Source organism: Phyllostomus hastatus, unplaced genomic scaffold (genome assembly GCF_019186645.2).
Source record: "Phyllostomus hastatus isolate PE091 unplaced genomic scaffold, TTU_PhHast_1.1 phas_contig_148, whole genome shotgun sequence".
NCBI lineage: Eukaryota > Metazoa > Chordata > Mammalia > Chiroptera > Phyllostomidae > Phyllostomus > Phyllostomus hastatus.
In genome coordinates, this window is record NW_025333607.1 from 21,173,247 (window position 1) to 21,199,617 (window position 26,371).

At 42.0% G+C, this 26,371-nt stretch overlaps 1 protein-coding gene across 2 annotated transcripts in view; it reads right to left on the reverse strand.

The window, feature by feature from the left end:
- The window catches only part of KCNT2 (potassium sodium-activated channel subfamily T member 2), a 197,293-nt gene that overhangs the window by 100,473 nt on the left and 70,449 nt on the right, over nucleotides 1-26,371 (reverse strand). For both annotated transcript variants that reach the window (XM_045817680.1, XM_045817677.1), the window contains exons 4-8: nucleotides 24,200-24,248; nucleotides 21,761-21,820; nucleotides 18,095-18,169; nucleotides 16,825-16,908; nucleotides 13,804-13,898 (exon numbers count right to left, since the gene is read on the reverse strand). In XM_045817680.1, coding sequence (XP_045673636.1) covers nucleotides 13,804-13,898; nucleotides 16,825-16,908; nucleotides 18,095-18,169; nucleotides 21,761-21,820; nucleotides 24,200-24,248 — 363 coding nt within the window. The remainder of the gene's footprint in view (nucleotides 1-13,803; nucleotides 13,899-16,824; nucleotides 16,909-18,094; nucleotides 18,170-21,760; nucleotides 21,821-24,199; nucleotides 24,249-26,371) is intronic.

Consider the following 26,371-nt stretch of genomic DNA (forward strand, 5'->3'; position numbering starts at 1 on the left):
GCCGTCGTTCCTGGTGGGAAGGATGGAACTGACAGTCACGTCATGGTTTGCTCTGTCTCCTCCTCAGGACACGTGCTCGCTGGGCATGTACGCATAGTCGCCCATATCCATTCACTAAGAAATGTGTACTGTGTCTTAACACAAGATGTATGTTCCACTGTGAATGGGGGGGAAAGTAGACAAATAAAAAAAAAGTAAGGCAGTCAGATAAAAGAAATGAACAAGATAGATGAAACCAGGTCAAATAAGGAGACAAAACGATTACGATCAAAAGCCATAACATGGTGAAGTCAGGAATCAAGTAAAATCAGAACGATGCTCTCTCCTTTAAACTCTTGCTCGAGGAAATGCCAATATTAAGAAATTAAACCATTACTGAGAAAAATGAGGACCAAAATCACCATAAAAAGTATTGTAATTATTGCTATCATTTTAAAACAAAGCAACATGAACAAGGCAGTTAATAAAGATGTATAATATAATCACTTTACATTCATATTAATTAATTATTTTTATTTACTATTTTTGCTTCTTTGGAAAACTGCTAGGGTTTTTTTTCTCTTCTGAATCTTCGATATAATACTTGTAATTTTACTTGTGCTCTATTATAGATCATTGGCATTTGAAAAAGTTTTGAATTTTTTGTTCACTATGTCAGGCACAGAACTAGGTACTGGGGGGCAATGGCCTAAAGAAACTGGCAAGATGGCTTCCTTGATGGGTCTTAGAATCTAGAGGAAGGGATAGAAAATGTCTGAAGTAAATCTATATAAATACACAAGGAGAGCCCCCCAGTGCTATGGTTTCCTATGATAACGGGGTCGGGTATGTCAGGGACAATGAAAAAGTGATACTCACATGAACATAAAAAGGACGAGGCAGACTTCACTCTGCAGAGAGGGAGGCAGAGCATTGAAGGGAGCAGGGAGGTCAGCATGATGGAGAAAATCGGAAAAAAAATTAATAGAGGACTTCCGAGCAGAGGAAGAAAATCGGCAGTCTGAGACGAGAATGAGAGATGCCGAGAATCCTGACGGTGCCAGAAATTTAGAGCACATTGAAAGGTTTGGTATACGTCCCATGACATACAGGAAATCTTGAACATTAAGCAAGTGGTAACACATGGTGTTTATATTTCTCAAATGTCACTTTGGTTGCCATGACATAAATGGCTTGGCGTGGAGCCAGCGCGAACATGGTATACCAGTTGCCCGGCACTTGCTCTGAGGATGTTGTGATTGTTTTGACCAGCGAGGTGGCAACTGAGGGGGATGGGAGTGGGCAGAGTTGCGAGATATTTAGGACATGAAATCCATGGAATGTGTCGACTGCATATTGGGTGACAGGACAGGTATTAAGAATGGTTCCAATTTGGCGGGGGCATTGGCCCAAAGAAAGGACAATGGTTGATGTTTCCCAGACCTGACACTTTAAGGAGGACATATGATGAATTAGTTTTTGTACATATTTAGTCGGAGGACTGTAACAGGAAATGTCACAGGAAATCTTGAACATGAACTCTTCTTGAACAGGAAGAGTTAAAGGCTACAAAGGATGCAATTAAAGCCATAGAATCTGCTTTAAGACAATGTGTGTGATCACACTGCCAGGTTCTTTTTGGTGTCCACCTCTAACCTGCAACGTAAACAGAAAGTGGAGGCTGTGGCCTGACCCGTCTCCCGTGAGATCAGCTCTTGTTAGACCAAATTCTTCCACGTAAAATGCTCATCAGTCCCTGTTCTGTAAGATCAAAAGGTTCCTGTCCTGTCTTTCTGCGCATTAACGACACACACATCGAACAAGGGTCCACTGCTCACAAGGAAAAACTGCTGACGTAGGAAGGGGAGGTTCCGTTCCCGGTTCTGTGGAATCAGACCACAGGGTCCTCGGACCTGTACACCTAAGGGGCCACGTCTCTAAGGGGTCAGGCTGCTGCGCTCACCACACGTTCCTCCTCTGATTGTGCAAGAGTGGAAATAACCAAACAGCACTTTCTTGCCAACCGCGTAGCTCAGAAATATTTCTCATTTCCCTTGTGTTACCGCGTAAGGGTTGAGAGGCAGGCATGGACGCTTGGAGCTGCTGACAGCCTGGTACAGGGTCCCTGAGGGGGGTCCTTCAAGGCCCGTCAGCCATCCCTAGGTCTCAAGGTACATGGACACGTACACCACGCCCTCCTGGAATACTTACGGGCTTACACAAAAGATGGCTGAAATACATATTCCTGGGAGGAAAATATAAAGTGAAGTAAAAGGGGCAAGGACCGATCACTGAGACACGATGGCATTTAATATGTTATAGAAGAGGACAGGCATGCACAAACTGACTATATGTGTGTATCTGTGCACATGCACCCATGAAGTGTGTGTGCATGTGTAGTGTGCAGGGTACCTGTGGGCACACACATGCTCATAACCTTCATGTACATGTGAATGATTTGTTATATCAAGTTTTCAGAATTTAATATTGGGAGTAATTTACACTCACTTTCTGAGTCCTACTCTGATATCAGAGATCCCTACTAAGTAAACCCTCGCTTTATTCCCAGGAACAGAATAGTAGAATAAGGTCAATACATCTCAGCACCATATTCCCCTCCCCCTTTTAAAGATTTAACTTTCCAAAACGTGCCAATGAACAAACAAAGCACAGTATCTATTCTGCTTTCTTCTTCATTTGCACTTTCTCCTCCTAACCATTAGATTTCTTTTTTGAAAAAGGTATTCAGTAGGAGAAGCTTCAAATTCAAGTCATGGACAAAGTAACTTCTACTGGTACAAAGTAGATATAGTAGAACTTGGCATTAAAAGCTCAGCTGTGGAAAACACGACTCGAGTTCCGTACGGCTGCCGTCGGGCCTGTAGCGTAAGACTGGGAAGGGAGATGGGGCAGGGGAAGCACCAGGGGCAAATCGTGGATTACTTTCAGTACAGGAATTTGTATTTTCCTGAACACTGCAGACTCAAACGACAAATGTCAGGCGGGAGAACGAATGACACGATCAAATTGAGTAGTGCAGGGCTCGTTAGTAAGAGTCTGCAGACACCCTGAGTGGTTGCTGCTGCCCCAGGCACCGCCTGCCTCTGCACCAGACCCCCCGGCTGACAAACCACCTGTAGGCACTGCCCCAGACCCTCATCCGAGCGAAGCTGCAGCTCTGAGCGAGGGAGCAGGGGGCACCCCCAGCTCCTAAATCCAGACCCCAGCCCCGTGCTCAGTCGTGAGGTCTTGCCTTGCCGCGATCTAGTGTTCCTTTTTCTTGACTTTGTTTAAACCTCTCCGATGCAGTTGTCAACAGTGAGGTGCACAGCCAACCGAATATTAGCTTTACACACCATTAATGCCCTTTATGTCTTTAACAGTATGTTTATGTTGAGTAGGGAAAAGCAAAATAAAATCTGTATATATTCGAATTTTCTCCAGAAAAGGCTTGATTTAGTATTGGATTTCTCTTTTCACTATCGAGCAGTTAGTAGGTGAGGGCTCGGTTTTTATGTGCTTGTCCGTGGAAAATGTAAAGTGACACCCAGTAAATATTGGCTGATGTAAGCTGATTTTATTCATTTAACGTGTTCCCACACAAATGTCTTTCTTCTGAATGCCACGTGGCAAAGCTAATCCCCAATATTCAGTCTCCAGTGGACAGTTTCTGGAAATCAAGCAAGGCACAAAATGAACCTTTATTTCATTTTTTCCTGAAATGGTCCAAATTTAATGAGCCCTTCAGAACAAAAGAGAACATTGAGCTTAATAGGCTGCTTCTCATTGTAAGCTGTGAAAATTACTTTCTTATTTTTACATAATCATTTATTTGAATCTAACATTTAAAAAATGTAGCGACAGCAGGGGACCAGGTATAAGGAGGGTAAATGGCAATGGAAAAATTCAATAAAAAATGAACTTAAAAACTAGAAAATAAACACAAATGTAATATCAAAATGCCATGTTTAACAATGGAAAATTCTTGGTCATAATGGTAGCCTTTTTACTTGATCTCCACTTAAAACCAATTGACAATTCTTTCCTTTCTAAGAGATGGCTAAATGACCTCGTATCTATTTTACAGAGTAAAATATGTCCTCGTGAGTCTATAGTACACAAGAATAACTATGTGTGCGAAAGAACACTCTGGAGAAGTATGTGATTATTTCACTGGAACTTTGAACTAACCTTCCTATGGTGGCGGGTGCAACTGCTTGTAAACTATTCTTCAAGAAATCAATACATACGCGGAACACTCTCCCGGCTAAATAGTTATTCTACTTTTTCACTGGAAATCACAGCTGTTTTCCTGATCAATGCTATTTGTTCAAAGAGCAGTTTCAGGAGGGTCAATGCCACACTCTGAGCCACAGGAATTCGCTGGAAAACGTGGTTCGCGTTGACATTTACATAAGGCACGCTTTGCTTCGGTGGCTTCAACTTGTAAAAATTTTGTGAGAGCTTTACCGTATCACGTTATTTATACTCAAAGCGATTAAACTAAGAATTTATATTGCGATGCATATATTACCATTCAAGAATGTTTTAATTCTGAATTTTTTTTTTTTGCAAGAGAAAAATAATTAAGCAAAGTGTGCCCATTTAGAATCCAGCCGATACAATAAAGGTGCTATTTCCTTTACTTGTTTGCTCAGGATGAGAGCCATTCAGCTCAAAATTCCCACTGAACAGCCATTATTCTCACTGTTAGCCGTCATGAATGTCCTCAAGTGACATCGTTGGGGGCACCGCTGGGGAGACGCCAGGGCAAGTGGAGGGGAACAGATCTAGCCCCGCCCCGCCCTCCGCAGGGGGTGGAGCTTAGGGAGGAACGACTCAAAACCTCCACCGAGGGCCCTTCTCCTCCTAAGGGGAAACACGCAGCATAAAACAAAGCTTTTCATCACTTCTCCCCAACTTCGTGGCGATCTAGTAAAAGGGAAGCCTTCTCTGAGGGCAGTTGGCAAGGAGGCGCGTTCTCACGGAGGACAGAGATCAGCCAGGAAGGAAACCGGCTCCCTGAGAGCACGGTGCTCGCCCAGCACTGTGTTCTGAATCTTTCTCTGAACCAAGGGCAAACCCACGCTCACAGCCCGGTGACCCACAGGACTAAGTAACTAGAGCGAGTGCCCCAAGCTGCTGTCCTCTCCCAGCGACACATGGGCCTGCAGTGCCTTCCAGGCAGGCTGTAGGTAGGAAAAGGCTCATGTAGCATCAACCCTGTACTGCAGCCTGTCTCGAACCGCCTGAAATGTAAACCTCCAACAACTTTGGGCACACGTTTGAAATACTTGTGGCAAGACAGAGAACAGCTAGTACAGGGGAGCAGAAGAGTCTCAAAGCATCCTTCAAATTCAGTGCCTTTCCGTTTTTAGCAAAAGTCCCTCAAACCGCTGTACATATACGCATGCTTCTGTAAGAAATAAAATTTCCAAGAGGAACAATTTTCTCTTTTTTTTGGCTTTAGGAGAAACCTGCCCCCTAAATTACAGCAATAAAAATATGACTTGATGTTTGAATAGCACTTTATAATTTACCAAATGCTTTTATGTAAATTATCTGGATCTTGGTGATTTCTCAGCACTGGGTTCTGCTTGAATTTGTAATTATAAAATAGGAACAGTTTAGAGAAAGGCCAACACACAAAGCACAAAACCCTGGGGAGAAACACTAAAGCACTGGGGACATAGTCAGCTACAAGGAAAGGGGGGTGAGGGCTGCAGTTGCTCACGTGAGGTCACTACAAAGCGGGGGACTGAACCTGGCCTGTCACCCCTCCCAGCAGGCACGCTAGGGGGACAGCATAGGCAGGATTCAATGAGATAGTTAGAACACCTTAAGATCAATGTGCTAGCAAACCAGGAGCCTAAAGAGTAAATATGTTCAACTTACACAGAAAGATGTAACGAAGGTGTAATAAATATAAGGTAATGGATGGACAGAAGCTATAAAGAGAGTATTAAATGGCCAAAGGAACCTGGATTATTAAGGATAATCAGAAAGATTCTGTACAACATTTACATAGCAAAAGGTCGGTGAAGGTTGATATGGGGTGAGGAGAGAACACCAGCTCCAGCAATGAGTGGAGAGAAAGTAGACAATGTTACTATGCATCGGAATGCTTTGAAGTGCTTTAGCAGCAATTGTGGATAGGAAAGAGAGTGAGTTATAAGGCAATGAGATAACTGTAAAGAATTTGCTCAGAGGGAACTGGGAGAATAACAATGGCACGTAATCTCAAACACACTGATCCCAAAACGTCAGTTGACGTGCGGAAGAGTCTGTGAAATTTAGGGGGTTAAGTAACCCAAGATGAATTGACAGGAAGGAAAAGGCAGGATGAAGAAATGAGGAATTTTGAAGGAGAAGAAATAGAGGTTGCGGAATTTTTAAAGGACGTATGAATTCTACCCAGATTCGGTCGCTTGATGGTAAGAAAAATGCTTTTTTTATCATTACCATGTGCGATGAAAACTCTGACGTTGACTGCGCTCTAAAATAGACAACCATCTGGATTGGATGGCGGGGAAGGAGCTATGTTTGGAGAAGTGGAAAATCACATTTGTGCTCCGGTTCCCCTTAGTCACGTGGTTCCCTATGAGCGTCTTCTGCCGCCATCCCCTGGTCCTCGGGTTCTCCTTGAGCGGCCCCTGGTTTTCACTCTGTGTATCGACTGCCCCCATCTGGGGACACGCAGGGGAATCAAGTGCTCGTCTCTGCACACACTGTGTGCTTTATCGGGCACAGTGCGTCTCACTCGCCTGTCAAGGTCTCTGCTTTCGCTCAGCGTTTACTCAGACGTTCCAGTCTGTTCGTGCCCGGAGGGTGCTGTCTTCTGGGTCCCGCCTCGGTGGCCATCCGGGTGCTGGTGTCCCCCAGCTTACCCGCCTGGGCCAACCCCTCCCCCGAACTCGGGGCTCCTGTCCACCAGGGGCCCCCCAACAGCTCACTGTTTCTAAACGGCGTCTCGGCTCTTGTGGACCCCATTTCTGTTCCCTCGTGCATTTCTCCCCAGGCCCCCTCTCCTCCCTCGTGCACGGCACCACCATTCAGTCAGCTTCCCGGGGAGTACGTTGCGAGGTCACCCTTCCGTGTGCCCCTGTCTCACACATGGTGTCCAATGCGTCACCAAAACTATGTCACTTCTCTTTCTGAAAGCATTCGTGGCGGTGAGAGCACAGCATGGGGCCACGCCCTGAGCGAGTCTGCAGGGCACGGCAGATGACGTGAAGTGCAATCAGGGGCCTCGGGAATGGGACGGGACACTAGGACCTCAGGGTCCTATTCCAGTTTATGACTTCACCCTTGTGCCACAGAGCAAGCACACCTTAACGTTTCCTGAATACAGCGATTCTGCGGTCACTCCAGTGTGACAACGGCCAGCATTAAGGTGGAAACTGAAGCGCATAACAAGTGACAAAAAGTAAAACACCTGAGTTAAGATCGACCTGAGTGAAAGGCACACGATACATGAAACGTTGAACCAGAATAGAGAATCGTTTTCATTGACTGTAGCACTCTCACTTTTTAGTAAAGATTCCTCAAGCATCGCTATAAAACTGAGCCAGCAGGCCACACAAGTCTGTGTACAGCCTGCCCCGAAATAGGTGAGAGAGCAGCCAGGTGAGACATGGCCGCCCAGGGCCCGGTTCACAGCAGCCGGGACCTGGGCTCCTAGCAGCGATCCGAATTGGAAAGTGGGCCCCAGGTCCTTGAAGGCACCCGCCCTTGTCAGAGACAAAGCTCCCAGGGGCTGAACAGGTGCAGCGCGAGGCTGGCGCCTTATCTCAGCCCCAAGCTGCAACCAGCTCAACCCACCACATGACGACGCCGTCTACGCTTCTTGGTAATAAGTGACTGCGTCATAAAAGAAACAATGCTCAAAGCCACAACAGCGATGTAGACACTGAAAGCTATACTAGATAAGTCCACACTCACATATTCAAAGAATTGTTTATAGAGTGCTAGCTCATCGATGTTAGCTTCACTTTCTTCTTAGAGAAATGTGGTTTATCTTTGAAAGATTTCATGAAGAATGTTGGATTTGAGTCCTGCTGTGAGGTTGGCTTCTTTACAAAACATTCTTAAGTGTTATCTTGGACACAAATCCATACAAAATAATTTCAGTGTTATGTAATTCTAAAACAAAATCTGATCAACTTCTAATTAGGCTTTAAAATACGGACTCTCTTGTGCCCTCTTTAAAATGACTGAAAAGTCTTAACTGAGTTGCTTACTTAAATAGAGCCTATATATATATAATAAAAGGCACCTTAATGACTAATCACTTACCCTGTGCTTTTCAGAATATTTGCCTCTCTTAAAAATATACTTAGTTATACAAGCTTCCCAAGCTTTGGCAAGGTTTCTAAGGAAAACATTATTTTAAATGAAAGGAAATATTGAGACTGTCAACTTTTTCAGCACCTGGTAAATGTCAATCGGTACAACAAAATGTTTTCAGAGCAAAAGTCACATGGCAGAAATAAATAACCTTAAATATCCACGCGCTCCCTGGGAATCCCATTGCTGTGCACAGTTCCTGGGAAATGTAATTAGTAATGGCATTCTGTGCCGAAGGCAACCGACACTTGGACTTCATGCTTGTAGTTCAGACCTGAGCATTCATATCAGCCCACGCCTGGCACTTGGGTACCTAGTGAATGAATACCAATTAAATTGTTCCAAATCATCATTTTCATTTCCTGTAGAGCGTCTGCCTAAAGCCTAACAATCCCATGGAACTTAAGGTAATTGGAGATGTTGGGATTTCACACCGTCGAGGGAGAAATTGAGTGTTTGAAGTAATAATCCATCTTGTATTTCTATTGTTGGAAGAAAGTTCTTGTTCCTCTGGACGTTGTCCTTGTGTCTACGCAAAACAAGGGTTAGTGAGTCATGTCCTAAGCTATTCATCTGAATGACATCCACTTATACTGCAGTTGAGTGACTCACGAAGAGGGACCGCCCCTCATCCCACGATGCACAGACACACATTTTCTTTATTTCAAAATAACCGGTGAAGAGCAGACTTTTCTGCAGAGAATCAGGATTTAGATCAGATGGCTGAAGCAGAGTGAAAATTTAGCAATGAAAAAATTCAAAGGAAGAAATATGAGAAAAAACAAAAATTTTTTAATAATTGCCATCTTAATCTCTTTTCTTACATTATAATTCTCGAAACAGTAACTTAAAAATCGACTGTGACAGATGAGAAAATTATAACTCTGTTTGATTCTTTGGCTTGATTATTAAGTTTATGTGCCCAGGTTAATGACTCCCAGGACACAATGTACATGACACCAGAATGGGTCAATGACAGCAGCGGGGTCCGCATCTGAGCTCTCCTTTCTCTGCCCTGGGAGCCTCGGATAACACAAACTACGGCTGCCTTTGGTCTAGCCTTTCCGTGCCTCAGCTTCTAGTCTGTAAAATGAAGATGATAATATCTGCCATAGAATGTTGTGCAAAGTTAAACAATTTAATAGAGGGGAAAGGAAAGAAAGGGAATTTCCTGACAAAGAAGGCAAACTTTCAATACGTGTTAGCTGTCGTCTTCACCACTAGGACACTTCCCAGTCTCTTTGGGAGCTGAGGGTGCATGCCCGATGCTTCAACAAAGCTGATTTATCTCTTAACTCTTTCGCCAAGTCTTCTTTCTTTTTCTTGAATTTCATTTCTTAACTGGCTAGGTTTCGTCCTGATTTTCTGAATGAGACCTCCTGTGCGGTGCACCCTCTGCGCATGCGGGTTTCGGGTCAGGGGTTTTCACACGGGCGCGGCCAACGCGGCTGGCCGGACACTAGTGCAGACGAGCGCTTCGCTCAGAACTCTTCCTGTGGGGACCATTCCACGTCCCCGGTTCCTGGCGGGTGTGCGCCGAGGACTCGGGCTTTTTCTCCCTCCTTCCCCCTCGTTTTTCACGGGGAACCTCCCCTGGCTCGTTGTCTGCACCGTAGAGTATGATAACGTGGTCCCCACTTCTGCCTGGCTAAGCCTGCAGCGGTACGTACTCCTGGTAAAATGCGGTGTGAAAGCAGCTTCCCAAGGTCAGTGCCAATGTGTTCTGCTGTGTGTCCCACTGCACATATAACCTTCACTTTTTCCTTTTATTCCTACCTCTGTAGTACTTCGCTGGAAGATGTAGGCAGCATACTTTCTAAGTTCTTGTATTTCTGAAAACAACTATACGGGACCCTCTTAATTCACCAATGCTTTACATTGTATCAAGTTTTGGGTCCTAAATCAATTTTCCTCGGGAATTTGTGAGCAAGGTGTTAGCTCAGAGGAGACCACAGATATTAGACTGGTTCTCATTCCCCCGTAAGCAAAGTCTTTCTTTCTGAAGTTTTACCACAGCCCAGAGCAGACAGATGAACATTTAAGGCAGGTCTGCTTAACTGTTCCTTTTTGTAAATTCCTTTACTATTTTGTGCCTATGAAATGAGGATAATGACAGAATTTACTTTCTAGACTGTTGAAAATTCCATCAGTTAATACAGGTTACATGCTCTGACATGTGCCTGACGGTAGTAACCACTTGGAACCTTAGCCATCATCCTCAGGGTCTGCATGTGTGAAAATAACAACACACTTGATGTCGTGTTTCAAAAGCAGCTTGTTGGAAACAAAACTTTAACCCCAAACCAAGTTACCTAGATTTTTATACTAATAACAATGACCTCATTATTATTTACATAGGTTACATGACCACATTCTCTTCCCTTTCACATGAAACTTGCCTCACTTGGCCAATTAGCCGCCCCGAACCTGGCTGCTCGCTTGTGCAAAACTGAGCTGGGACAACAGGTTTCTGCCCCATCCAGTGTACCCTGGAGCTGGCAGTCGGGCCAGATGCTCAGACACGTGGACTTCCTGTCCTTCATTTATAACATGAGCCAAGCCCATGCGACCAATCAAGACTAAGAATCAAATATGATGGTGGGAACACCAATAGACCGTGCTCTCATACTTTTTGCAAACGGTACCACCCACCCCTGCCCTGGCCAGTTCCCATGCAGCTATTGCCCTCGAGTTGAATCAGTAACTAGAAGAATCCATGCCTCTGGAGGTCAAGTACTGTCAATCAAAGGTGCTCCAAAAATACCAGATACTCTTGAGTTAAGCACGCTAATAACATTGAACTAAGCTGCATTTTCAAAGAAATCAATGAATACATTTCTTTTCTCCTGAAACAAGACTGAGAATGTAGATTAAATGTTTCATGTTTGACCAAAACATGAACTATCCATCAGCCTAATAGATTTCTTTATGTAATAACTGTGAAATAACATAAAAAATACGTAAATGGACATACTGAAGTAAAAAACTGAAGTTTGAAGTGAAGTTGGCTCAAAATAAGCCAACAAGCGCCTGAGAACGCCCAGTGCATTATGAATGAGAGTACTTATTATTGCTCAGAGTACGTTAATAATTAGGCTAAAGTCATGCACTTCCTTCCCGCACGTGCCTGTTTACTTGTTTGCCACAGAGACGCAGGCAGAATCCCGAGTCACAGCTGCCGGGGAAGTGGGTGCGGGCGACCGGGAGGGGTGCGACAAGCAGACGTGGGGAGGTCCATCCAGCTCCATCACAATGGCAGGAAAACCGATGCTGAGCGCACTCCCCACAAAGGGGGGTGGGGGGTGGGGGCTCCATTTGCATTCCGGCCGGGCACTGAGCACGTGTCTCCGGCAGACAGATGCTTAATGATGGTTCTTTGTGATGTTAACAACGATGGAGAGACGTGACATTTCAAAACTAAGTCCTGGCTTTCCAAAGCAGGTGATTGTAAGATGGTGGGACTTGTGAGCAACGCTGCCGATGCTTCAAGTATTAGTCCCGGAGCTTTCGGGGCTTCAATAACAATGTACATGTTAAAAGTTCCGATTTCCAGCCCTGGCTGGCGTAGCTCAGTGGATTGAGCGTGGGCTGCGAACCAAAGTGTTGCAGGTTTGGTTCCCAGCCAGGGTACATGCCTGGGTTGCAGGCCATGACCCCCAGCAACCGCACATTGATGTTTCTCTCTCTCTCTATCTCCCTCCCTTTCCACTCTAAAAATAAATAAATAAAATCTTAAAAAAAAAGTTCCGATTTCCAAAAGCTTCGATAGCCTTGCTCTATGATATAACAGCAGTTAATTATGGCTGTAATCACCACAAAATATAATATATCTGTGTATATAGATATATTTGTATATGTGTGTATATATATTTACATATATGTATGTGCATATATATTTTACATTCTATGAGATATACACATATACATAGATAAATACATACAAAACATACACACATATCTGAGATATCCTTCATTTATGGGTCAGGCAGAAAAAAATAATGGTAATTTCTACTTTAACAGATTTCCCACATTGTTTAGAAATCATTTGTTTTATTTTTTGTAATTTTCCAGCAATGGAAATACTGGCCCGTGTACATGTATATAAAATTTTTAATTTCAAGTAGTTTTCCTTAAGTAAAATGGAAAAAATCTCCTAAATTATTCAAATAATTGCCTTACCTTAAAATTAAGAATTTTTAGTGACATTGGAAGGAAGGTCACTACTGTTAGTATTTCACACTTATGAAGTTAGATATTTCCTCGGTATGCAATAAAAAACAATTTGTGAGAAGGGAAAAAAATTTAATAAGATGGCATTGTGACAATTTCAGAGGGATACTTTATGTTTAAAGACATAAAATATGCTAAAATGTTTAGTTTTTAAATATAAAAGTATGCCATGAAATATATTTTAAGCCCATTTAATAGACATATTAGCCGCATACTGATGCAAACAGGCTGTCATACCTTATTTCCAAATTGAGACAATCACATGCCACATAATGACATTTAGTCAACTGCAAACCAAATGGAATTTTTCAGGCCATTGTAATCTTGTAACCTATCGTCTAGTGATGTCGTAGCCTAGCTGACATCATAGCATAACTCATTATTATTCTGATATTCACACAGTGGTGAAATCACCCAGTGACGAATTTCTCAGACCATATCCAGTTGTGAACGGGGCATGAATGTGTTTAAATACGTGTACCTATGGCTCTGCTCATAGCTCGTTCAGTTGTAAGAGTGTCTGAGTACACTCCTCCTTTAGTACTTCCTAATTAGCTTTTTATCTCTCAGTAGGTCAACTCCAGGGCAGAGCACAACCACACGTAATGTGTAAGACTCCTACAAAACAGAACATTATTCTACCTCATTTTTGGGTATTCACATTATTTGTCTAGTTACGGATCTGCATGAGTCCATACGGGCAGTGCCCGATTTCACGTGGTTTACGTTTTAATTGCCAAAGCGGGACCTTCCAAAAGAAGAAACAACTGTTTTCCGTAGCCAAGCACCTCGAGGTCTGCCCCGCTTTCTGCCTGCGTGCACACGAACATGTCACCCAGAGAAGGCACCGGCGGACCCCGTGACGGGCAGTGGCAGCTCTCTCACGGCGTTTCCGCTTCGAAGGCTAGAAAAGCCAGGCACCCCCACGTCAGCGGTTTGAAGGAGAAATCCGTGTGTGGCGTCTGTGGCACGCAGGGCACACGCGTGCGTCGGATGTTCACAGCATTTGGGGAAATGCCAGAGATGCTGTGAATACCAGTACCACGCGATAGAAGTGCCTCCTTGCTGCTTCTGTAAGACCGGAGGATGTCACTTCTATTTCCGTAGGCGACCCCGCCCATTTCATAGTGAACATTAATCGAATGATTAATTGATTTTTATCTGATTATTCACTAAAACGGCTTATAAGAACTTTTAAAACTATGGTTCAACAAAGCATAATAAAAACACTGATTTGTGCAATCTTACCAGGTGAAGATAAGGCATAGTAATGTAGATATTAAAATCAAAACTTGATTAAACATTGCAGACCCTGTGCGCTGAATGGCTCTATGTAGATCATTCTAAAATAAAACAAAAAAACATATTTTAAGTTGTGATAAGTATTACATATTCATGAGTTCATTACAATTATTACTATGTATTGTATTTCAACTATCTTGTGCCTACTCAGGACACATACTTTAAATGTATATGGTAGCACAGTTTCATGTTTGCCTGGGTCAAAATAGATCTTACCGAAACATTCCTGTTACAAAGGCAATAGGGTAGGAGGCCCACAAAAGCACCAAATTTTAGTTATTCACTTTACAAACATCTGCAGAAACCGACTCCCCCAAAGCCCTCTAGAAGCATAATCTTTCATGGCCAATTTCAATTTTAAAAGATCAGAAAATAATATACTCCATTAGGGAGAAAGTAAAAGTTTGGTCAAACTGCTATCAAGTCTTATTCCCTGAATCAGGAATTGCTCCAGACAATTTATCATTAAAAAAGCTGAATAGCCATTGAGCAAATATTTTTAAGTTCAATTTCATTACTATTAAAAGAATTGTGAATTCAAGATTTATGTTTTTATCTTTGCAATTGAAAGACATTACAAATAGTAACACCCACTGTTGTTAAAGATGCAAAAATATGAGCTCTCACTTTTATTACTGCTCATGCAATTTATTATCATTCTTGATGGAAATTTGGGAATTCAGGTCATAATTCACAAGTATGTCCTTTGTAGTTCATTCACTCATTTATTAAGTATTTACTCAATAACATAATTTTAAAAAATTAACTACATGAAAATAATCAAAAATGGAAATCAATAATGATTTGTTTATCTTCATTACAAAATTACATTTACTATATGAAATAATGAATGCTCATTACCATCAAAATAACTAAAATATGCAATACAAAAATAGTTAAATAAATTGATCAAACCATATAATAGATTTAGATACATCCATTAAATTGATTTGAAGAGGAATATTTAATGACATAAGAACTTGTTTACTACATACTAGCATATGATAAAAATTCAAATTATAAAATTAAACATACAATACAATTTAATGTATGATATGTCTGTTAATATAAAATACAAGATATACATTATTACTAGTATTCAGTGTGATAGATTTGTAGATTTTCATAATTTTTTCCTTTCTAGTTTTCAGTTCATCTCAAGTTTTTAAATAATAAACTGTTAAAGGTCTTCAAGTCAATGGAACGGGAGATAACTTCACCGACATAAAATCCCAAAGAGCCAGCAGTTTCTTCCTCCACCACACATTTAACCAGAACTGCCACATTAACAGAAAACTAAGGTGAATAGAATTTCACCTCTCAACCCTTGCTTTCTTTTAACAGAGGTGTTAATGAGCAGAAAAACCAAAGAAATTGAGCAACCAGTGAGAGCATGAGAAGCAAAATCCAGAAATATCGCAATGGAAAATGGGTCCTAAATTAGTACTGCAAAGCCTTCCTGTTATTCTCCAGGACTGACCACTTCTCCCTCGGTTAGGTTATTTTTTCCAGCAACAAACAACTCAATTTAGCACAGAGGTTTATTTTTTTTCCGGTGCATTTCTTTCATCAACAATTTAGGCAATGTCTATTTAGTGAAATGTTTTTTTTTTTTCTTTTTGAAGAGTTAAGGCAGGTCTGTTTCTGCAGACCGCCCCGCGGGCCACATTCACCCACGTCTGGCCAGGCACTGCCATGAGACTCCAGAGGTCAGCTAACATGGATGTTTAGAAACATTCATCCGCTATGAATTCTCAAATGTTATCCAAATATCACTTCTGGCCAAAACTTGTGTCGTAATTTCTGTTGAAAAACCACTTAAAAGAAAAACAAGTCTACCTCCAGAAAAAAATATTTCATTTCCTTTTAGTAACATGAATAATATTGAGCCTTTACTATGTTTATGGATATATGTACATACATTCATATTTATTTATGTATCTATAATTTTATTTAGTTCTCACAACAAGCTTGAAGAGTGGGCACTTTTATTCTCTTCTGAAGATAAAGAAATAAACTCGCTTGGCTATCCTATCAGTGATTAGCACACAGTGAACTGACTTTAACGTTTATAGAATAAAAGACCAGGCAGCAAATGTCTTACATCTCACTGCCAAGTAAGCCCTGAGCCCTACCGTCAACGTATTCTGGTCAGAGTTATAAACCAGTCCTTCCAAGCAGGGCCAGCCTCGGGCACACTCTGAAACCGGCATCCCTGGCTTCCTGATTCCGTTTATCCCTCCGAAAATACCCCATTCACAGCCCAGCCAAATCTAAAAAGATGACTTGTACTGAGGGTCGTCCACCTCCTCTACAGGGCCTTATAAAGCCCCACAGATTTTTACAAAACGTGGGCCCAGCACAGTTGGGAAGTTTGACTCTGTGACTTCCTGAACCCTGAAAACCAAGGGTCCAGCTACATGTCTGGGGAGGTTATCTGTCTCCAGAAGATGACTCACTCCTGGGACCAGTCCAAGCAGCCGCTGGCTGTGGAGTGGTCATATTTAGAAAATCTAAATCATTTTGGTTCACCGGTTCATAGGACCTGAAAAGGGCAGTGACTGGGCCGCAAGGGCATTTTGCAAGTTTTCACTCTATTAGGACACAGGCAGACCGGTCGGTCACACAGGGTCATTAGCTTAGACGTCTCTCCAACGTGTCACTGTCATTATCTGAGGGCATTTCACCAGAATTCTTTCCTTTCTACAAACGTCTAAATGATGCTATTTACTAAGATACGATATTCATGTAAAAGAAGCTTAAAAATAAAACAGTTAGATATTTAATTGGAACCCAATAAATTCCAGCAGTATGAATTTATATTTTATGGGGGGGAAATAGAATGAAAAAGTAATGAGGCACAGACGCCGACTCATTTTCTCTCTCTGGTTAATCCGAACACGGAGAGCAAGAAACAATAAAAGATGGAGGGAGAGTTTTGCATCTGCATATCCCTTTCATACTTACAATCATATTTTCCAAGGCGTGTTTGGCAAGCCAGCAGTTTAGAAAGACTGGGACAAAGAGATTCCTTAAGGAAGGCCAAAATATCTGAAAAAAATAAATCAAAACTACACTTTTATCTCAAAGCAAGGAATCATATCCAGCAGATTTAAAAGAAATGTAAAACCGAAAAATTTATTAAAAACAATATAACAATTTAAAATATGTGACAAGTACATTTAATGCCTATTATTAATAAAATGCAAGGAGCAGATATGATCTTTTCATTCACTGTCTCATTCTTACGGAAAAATTCTTTGGAAAATTATTGTAGAAGCAGAAAGAAAATAATAAGCTCTCACTGGATGTCAGATATAACTATGCTAATTCTACCATTAAATTCTTGCTGTGACAGTTTAGAGTAGACACGGCCTCGTTCTTCTTTGCAATTTGGGGGGGGGAGTAGGACAAAGAAAGAAAGCCCCCCCTTTCCTAATAGCACCACTCACTCTCGGGACCCAGACATTTTAAGTGACATTGGGGAACCATGGTTAATTGGAATTACATTTACTTAGCCACTTCATCTAATTCCAGTCGCTTCTCTAGATAAATTACTCATATTGAAATAATTCTCAGAAGTGAGCAACAGCTTTAAATATCTTCTTATTTTCATAGTTTTCCAAATAAAACTCAGAGTGTTGGAAAGCATAGTCCCTACAGACATTATTACAACCCTATCAAACAGAAATTAAAACCAAATTTTGTAGCGGAAGCATGCAATTGAACAGAAGCTTCGTGGAATTGGTAAGCCATCGACCTGATAAAGAAGCAAGTTGCTGGCTGTCTAGCTGTTGGCAACTTTCTTGTTAAGGAGAGAATTGGACCTAGTAAACCCTGTGGTTAAACTAGAGATGAGTGTATTCTCAGTCTGAGACATGTTTACAAGTTTGTGGTTCTACCTGGTTTCTGTATTTTTTAATTCCACAATACACACAAGAAATGGAGCGATTTCTAGTCTGTTTAGACAATATTGGTACTTGTTTAAATGGCACCACTAGACCATACATTTCTAAGACGCATCTCATTTTACCATCGTACTGAATCTCATTAGTGTTCATTTAATTTCACAATCTAGCTACTCAACAGATTTCACTATTTATTTTTTAGTACTATGATTCTAACCAACACCTAACTTTATTTATTTGAGTTAAATATTTTTATTAGCATTGGTATTGAAAGACTTCACTGCAATCTAATGACAAAATTATTTTTAAAAGATGATTTTAGGACTTACCGAGATAACGAAGGGAACCGCGTTAACTATTTCCAAGATGAAAGGTACCCGTAAAATCTGTTCCCAGATGTTCCCCTTTCAGGAAAGAATGAATAAAAATAAAAGTCAATTATACCAAATCCCATTAAAGGGAGCAAAAGACAGCACTCATAATTTCTTTGAATTATCATATAAAGGCGTAGCAATAACTTTTAGAGATTATTTTTCTAAATGTAACCGTGCCCTCTCAACTTCATGGTAAATTTAAGAAGCAATTCAAATGTTACAGTAATCCTTGATTATTGCACATAACATGTGATCATATCATATTTGATCAAAGAAAATTCACCAGTAAAAATAAAACAGGCTAACAAAACTTGTATAATTGATAAAAAGTGACAATTATAATGTTTACTATAGTAAATATATTCACACTGAGAAAGAAAAACAAAGTTGGATGTATCACATTACCTGATGTCAAACTATACTACATGGCCATAGTAATCAAAACAGCATGGCACTGGCAGAAGAACAGACACATAGGTCAATGGAACAGAACAGAGAGCCCAGAAATAAATGAATGCCTTTATGCTCAATTAATATTTAATGAAGGAGTCAAGCACATACAATGGTGTTGGGAAAACTGGACAGATACACGCAAAAAAAAATGAAACTAGATCACCAACTTACACCATACACAAGAATAAACTCCAAATAGATTAAAGACTTAAATGTAAGTCATGAAACCATAAAAAAAACCTTAGAGGAAAATATAGGCAGTAAAATCTCAGGCATTTCTCGAAGCTTATGAAATAGATCCCAAACACACTACGTGTTAACAAAGCTCATCGATAGTAACATTGTTTTGATGATGAGAAAACATAAACGAAGGGGATTCTCAAACCTACCAACCCACGCAAGCAGGGCTGGCTACACAAGTCAAGGGGCCCGGTGCAAAAGCAAAAGCAGGGCTTCTTATTAACAAGTTGTGAACAATTGCCAGAAGCCGACATCAGAGCCTTACACCAGGTCCAGGGCCCCCGCAGCGGCCGAGAGGACACGCCCAGGAAGTCCACCCTGATATACAGTCCTCGCCACTGAAACTTTCTTGACTGACGTCCAGCGAAACACAACTCAGAACTTCCTAAAGCAGCTTATCTCCGATGAAGACATCTGTGTAATAGGAAATCAGTTTGCAGTCTGGTTCCCTGTAACTTCCAATTATTTTCAAACACTGCCTAAAAACTTAAGACTCATTCTTCATTTTCTGGCAGTCCCAAAGGCTTAAAACATTGCAGTGATGGAAAATTCCTGCCCCCGGTTCTCAAATGGCTATGGTCCATGTGCTAAAATATTCAGTGACAGGCGTTTTTATCATTAGCTTGTCTCTCTCTCCAGACTATATTAAAAAAAAAGGCAGGAAGCGCAGGTAGAAGAAACGGAAGCAGTGAGAACCAGCTCCTCTGTGTGGAGTCGTTACAGGGGCCAAGCGGCATCTGCCAGCTCCTCGAGTTAAATGAGAAGCACTCAAGTGACCCGCTTAGCTTGGCTCGCGCAGGGAGATGGTGTAATGTTGACACCCGTGCCCGAAACATCAAATATAAGGAGCCCGTGGGGAGAAAGAAGGCTGAGATGTGAACAAGCCAAAACACCCAGTTGGACCAGTTTTTTTTTTGTTTTTTTTATTTTATTTTAATTGTTGTTGCAGTACAATTTTCTATCTTTTACTCCCATCCCAGCCCACCCACCCAGCCCTCCCCTCCTCCCTCCCATTTCCACCCACCCCTAGTTTTTTATCTGTGTGTCCTTTATACTTGTTCCTGTAAACCCTTCCCCTTTTCCCCTGAAATTCCCTCCCCTCTCCCCTCTGAACACTGTCAGCCTGTCCTCTAGTTCAGTGTCTTTAGTTATATTTTGCTTGTTTCTTTGTTTTGTTGTTTAGGTTCCCGTTAAAGGTGAGATCATATGGTATTTGTCTTTCACTGCCTGGCTTGTTTCACTCAGCATAATGCTCTCCAGCTCCATCCATACTGTCGCAAAGGGTAGGAGCTCCTTTTCTCTTTCTGCTGCATAGAATTCCATTGTGTAAATGTACCATAGTTCTTGATCCATTCATTTACTGATGGGCACCTAGGTTGCTTCCAGCACTTGGCTGTTGTAATATGTGCAGGCCAGTTTTAAGACAAAGGGGCCTGTTCTTTGGGAACCACGTACAGACCCCGGAGAATCAAACCTGTGGTCCCTGGAACAGGACACGCACCCGAGAGAGGGCTTCATTTGGGATTGAACTTGCTCTAAATTTAGGATTCAAAAGTCGTCTAAGGAATGTTGTCTTCAAACCCCTATGTTTTAAAAAGGAAGATCGGTGTCTGCCAGATAGAGAGTTCCCCCCAAAACAGAGCATGGGGTGACGCACATGCAGAAACTGTGAACCGAAAATCAGTGCTGAATGCGACCCCCATTCTGGTAACTTTCTCCCTCTGGTCCACTTCCGTCTTCCCTGATGGCTGTGGTCCTCTTCCAGCAACTTCCAACAACGATGACACCAGCATCCCCACCAACATGAGCCTGGCTTCGCCCTTGGATATTTTTCCACACTTAACGAACTCACTCCCTTCAACCACCAGTTGATTTCTCCAGTGTCTACGTTCATAGTTCATCTTGCATCCCGTTCGTCTGTTCATTTCCCCCAGCCAAACACGAACTCCCAGTTTTCCTTTACGGCAACGGTGTCTTCACGGAGCACAGCAAGGCCTTCCGGGTGATGTCTCTCTGAGCTGCGGGGGCCCAGAAGTTCTGAATGAATAGCCCTCAGACTTAATTACTACTGTAGAACTCCCACGTGCAACATCCTCCATCGATTCCCAGTGCACGTTACTGTCCAAGGCGCTCACAATATCACCCCAAACCTTTTGCACCAATATTTCCCTAAATGCCCTATATTCTGGCCACACTTGAATATTTATCGTTCTCTTGATTATATATGTGCATTCCTTCATGCCTGTCTTAATCCTATGAATCCCTATTGTCCCGTCTCCTCTCCTGTCATCAGTGACATCATTGGGCCGGGGCTCCGCAGAATGAGTCAAGGATTCCCTTTTCATCCCGTGGCCTCACTGAGAACACCTATTCCTCTGCCTTCTGTCATAGTCTGTGCAGTGTTTCCAACCCAGCCCCACCTCCAGACTATAAACTCCCAGGGAAAAAGCAAAGCAAAGCAAAGCAAAGCAAAGCATGCACCACGAGGCGCTCTTTACCAAACAGAGGTCCTGGAATCACTGGTTAGGTTGTGTTCGCCAGGCAGAGCTCTGCCAAAAACTAAAAGAATTCCTTAAAACGGTTCCTAGCAGGCATGTTTTTGTCCCCTCGGTGTTTTCTGTACGGATCGGGAATGGGGATTGAGAATGAGAAAGGGCCAGGCCACCGCGTTTGCTTGACTCGTACGAGCACGCACCTAACGGATAATTCAACCCATAGGAGTTAGTCAAGTCTGTTCCAGCCACCAAGGAGAACAGTACTATGTTACTAAGCTTTTTTAAAATCACCTACTAGAGAGGTTCAAAATAATTAAAGTGCTTTAAGAAGGGCTTGCTTTATCCCCAGAGTATGCATTATAAAGACAGGAAGGCTGGGGAAAAGCTCTTAATGTGGACTGTCAGCAGAAAATTTCTAATGAAAATAGCTTACCTTATAACTGAGATAACCAAGTAGGATCGTTTCAAACAGACTTATCAAGGCCACTAAAACCTAAAATACAAATTTTAACTTTATGAGAAAACATCATAAGAATAAAATAATATGTAGCCATGATTATACTACTATACAGAATATAATGTATTCATGATTATGGTAATTTATAAAGTCAATGAATGTATAAATGTATGCATATGTGTATTATATATCTGGATATATTTACGTGAGATATGATATAGGAGGTATTACGAGGCACATTAACTCATATACAGGAGGTGGGTTGTAGGTCGTCCCCGGCACTACAGCTTAGCTTTGGCCATTTCTAATACTCCTTAATAAATCTTTTCTGGTTTATTATCCCTAATGAAACTATGGGATTAGGAGAGTCAGACCGGCTGCAGTTTGCGTGATACAGAAAGAACAGGTTTTTGCTGTGTGCATCCCTCACGGCCTCACACCCCTGCTTTCTGCCCCCGCCCCCAAATAACACCCTCCGCCAGCAACACCGCCCGAGTCTGAGGCGCATTCACCAGAAGCGGCAGTTCCCTGCAGAAAAGCACAGGAACCCTGGGTTGGATGTGGTCCACCCTATCGCCTGCCTCACACGGAAGGAAAGAGCCGGGCTTTTGAACACTTAACAAAATGGTCCACGTCAGCCCCTGAGCAGCCTTTCAGCTTGTGTTTGAATGAGCTTCACAACCAATTTCCCGTTTGCAGCCGGACGGGCTTGACCTGCCTGCCCCGAACAGCTTCCACCTCTCTCTGTCTTGCCTGTTGTAGGTACAGTTCCACTGCTGACCTAACCAGGGGCAGCGGCTGCAGCAGGAAGGGGAACTGGAGGAGAGATCCAGAGGTTCCTGTCAGCCCTCTAGGGCAGAGGGATGGAACCCAAATCAGCAAGCACAGGCCAGAAGTGACTCAGAGAGCAAGTATATATCTGCTGGCAGATTCTGAGGTTCGGGACAGCCTACAGGAGAAAGACAGATTTCCCTGGAGTTTCACATTTTGACTCCATGGGAGTGAAAACTTTGGTTGAGGTGAATTTTGAAACATAAGGACAATTTAAAAACTTGTGAATGCAAGGGAATATAAATAAAACGTGTTCAAAAGTGCATACATCAGCTGCACGTTGTCATGATAAAAAAATTCACACCTCTTCAATCTTCTTCGCAAGGCCTCTGAATCATCCCTGCCTTTTCCTGGAGGGACGCTTTGATAGAGGGCTTCTACAAGGCTTTTAGCATGAATTACTCAAACTCCTATTTGGAAATAAGTGCTATTATCATTTAAAAACATCAGTATGAGACAAAAGCTATGTGCCTAGATCAACATGTATTTCAGGACCATATATAACTCCTTGCAAAAATGTTAACTTATTTTACATGCGCTCCTCCCTGGAGGATAATTTGGAGATGAAAAGAGTGCATTTTCAGTGCACACTGAAATACGTGAAAGAGTTATTTTTAAGTTCATGACACTGCAATGAAAGCCAGTGTAAAGTAATGTAAAACGCAATTTGACTTCAATAAAATATGAAATATCCAGACATGGTAAAAACTCTGACTTCATAATTATAATCCCAGACACACATCATTGAAAGAATTCATTGTCACCTATAAAACGCAGACTTCACAGTCATCTTGACTTTAAAAGACGAACCCAACAGTTGATTTCAAAGTGTTTTAAAGGTTATTTATAAACAGGGATGCTTAAAGTCATTTCGTGTCATTCCAAGTCCCTCTATTAGAATAATTTTTACTGTTGAAAGATGACAGAAAATAAAAAGCATGCAGAGGAGGGAGACAGAAGTGAGGACGGAAGCTTGCACGAAGGTTGCTGGTGTGAAGTTCACCAGGAAGGGGAGGGGACAGGAAGGGGAGGACTCCAGGGCGTGCGTCAACAGAGTGACTCAGACTCGCCGTGGCCTCCCTCCTCCCTCCAGCCTTCCTAATCCAGGGCACGCTTTTTATTTGATTTACAAATTATCTGCCTCGGTAGCAAGCTCTTGCTATTGGAAATATGAACTGTTCATTTGATTATTGATTTATTGATTATTTATTGAGATTCGCACATGTTCCAGAGACCAAGGACACTTGGATACGAACTTTTGATTAATTTTTCAAGGATTGCGTAACTGGAATTTGGAAAGCTGGTTACAGGAATGAGTGGTGCTGAAAACACAGGCTGACTTGGGTTTTCTCCGTGCCCTGGACAGCGACCTGAGTCTAATTCTGACCGCGAGTTCTCACGACAGAACGCAGGGCTCGAGCAAACATGAAGAGAGCAGTGAACGTGTTTGTCTAAAATGTGCATCGTGATTAATTAAGCAATAAGACAAGCTCATTTTTAATAGCAAGCATTTCTCTCCCACAGTATTTCTCCAGGAAATAGGAATCCATCCCCAATGCAGGGATAAACAAAACTGTACGTGACCTGCAGGCCCCACAAAGGCGGACTCCGGTTCACCCAAAAGATACGAGACCTGTGAAAAGAAAGACCAGATGTTACTTTTTTTAAATGTGGGAAATGCATTCATTTAAACATTTGATTGAAGTTGGAAATATTTAAATAACAATAGCATGAGAAGACAATAAAATATCCAAATTAAAATTACAAAAACGTTATATCCTTTCAGTTTTCTTTTGAATAATAGTTCTGTTCCATGAAATAGGCTTTTTAATTTCATTTTCGGTCTCATATCAATAATAAAAGCAAAGATAAAGGAGTTTTATTTAAAGAGTGGTTATAGAAGGGTCCAAAATCCTCAAAACCTACTAATCAAATTCTCCATTGAAAAGTCACTTAAGGGTCTTCTATAAACCTTTAAGATTTTGTTAATTTTAAAGCTGTTAATATTGTGGCAGTACAAATTCAAAAGCATTAATACTCCAGATAAAGTCAGTAGCTCAGATTATAGACCACATTAATATTTCATATCTGGATTTATAGAAAATACTTAGCATGCCACCACAACACCTGTGACGGAGGATATAGCATGGAATGTTGCACAGGACAAGGGGTGGCTGTCCTTAGATGTCTGTTAAAGATCATTTCACCTTCAGTGTCAACAATTACTGATGCTCTGCAAAAACAGCATAACATCCCCACCGTCTCACTGGCTATCCCTGTTCATTGTTGTGCCCTGTCCTTATCTGAATTATTTGGCGTGCAGCGGCTCACGTGGGGGCCATTCACTGCCACACACCGCATTTGGGAAAACATTTACATAACTATATTATGTTTCCCATGAATGCAAATAAACACACACAAAATCAAACACGACAATCACAACAAAACCCACGCGCTCTCCCCCGTTAGGAAGCATGAGAGCCCTTCCACAAAACACGAAGTATGTTCTTAAACCTTTCGATAATTTTCTTTCTGGTAATATGTCAAGCAATGAGAAAAAGCCATAAAACTCTATTTAAAGTTCTTGTTTTAAATAGAGTTATAGAACTTAAAAGGACTATTCAAAGAGACTACTTGGTATATGGAAGTACCCGGTAATTCCAGAATGTCATATCTCCCTGAGTAGTTGTCATCTTCCTTTGCTCCAAACCAGACCACTGATCTTTCCCCCCAAAACCTGGTCCTCCCAGTTTTCCACATCCCAATAAATGGCACCCAATTCCACTGCATTTGTGTAAATAACTAACCCATTAGTCCTCAAATTTACCTGCCTTTGTTCATCTCCATTCCCACAGCCACCTTGATCTAAACCATCCCTTTCTGCATTTCTTCGGAACTCTTGCAGAAGCCTTCCCAATGAGACACTACACTCCCTTGTCTTCTACATTTCCCCTCCAATTTACAGCTACACCGATTCTTTCTCAATTCGTTTTGCTCACATCGCCTCACTGTGTATTGACATCGCATTTTGGTTAAGATAAAGACCGCAACTCTTCCTTAAATTAAATCAATTGGGGCGACATTGGTTAATAAGATTATACAGGCTTCAAGTGTGCAGTTCTATGGCACATCATCTGCATATTGCACCACGCACCCGCCATCCAAAGCCAAGACTTCCGTCTCCTGGGAACAAAACTCTGAGCATGGCATTCTGAGACTGATGCTACCATGACTTCTCCTTCCCATCTCAGCCCTTGACTCGCCTCGAGTTCTCTGCTCAACCCTCCCTCAAGGAAACCCTCTCTGAGGTTTCCACTCGATCGAAGCAGTCAACTGATGTCCTAGGTGACGCCACTCACTGCACTTCCCTTCCAGGCATCTCGGTTGTAACTGGATACTTATGTGCAAGTACATTTCTTTACTAGGTGTCTTCTCACTACACTGCAAGTTCCGTAAAATGAAGGTGTGTCTTTCTCAGTGACCATGTCTTTCTGCGTACGTGAGTGCAGTGGACGAGACATCAATACAAACAAATGGACGGTTCCCATACAGGCAAATACATGGCGATGAGCCCAGCAACACTGTCCTTTCCAAACCCACATCACAGTGTCGGTGACATTTCAGAGACCAGACCGAACCTAGGTATGGAAGAGCGAAAGGCTATATACAGTTTTCGTAGACAGAAACATGGCATGCTACAAAAACGACTACATAATAAGAAAAGTCTACACCAATGTCTGAAAGATTAAAAATAAA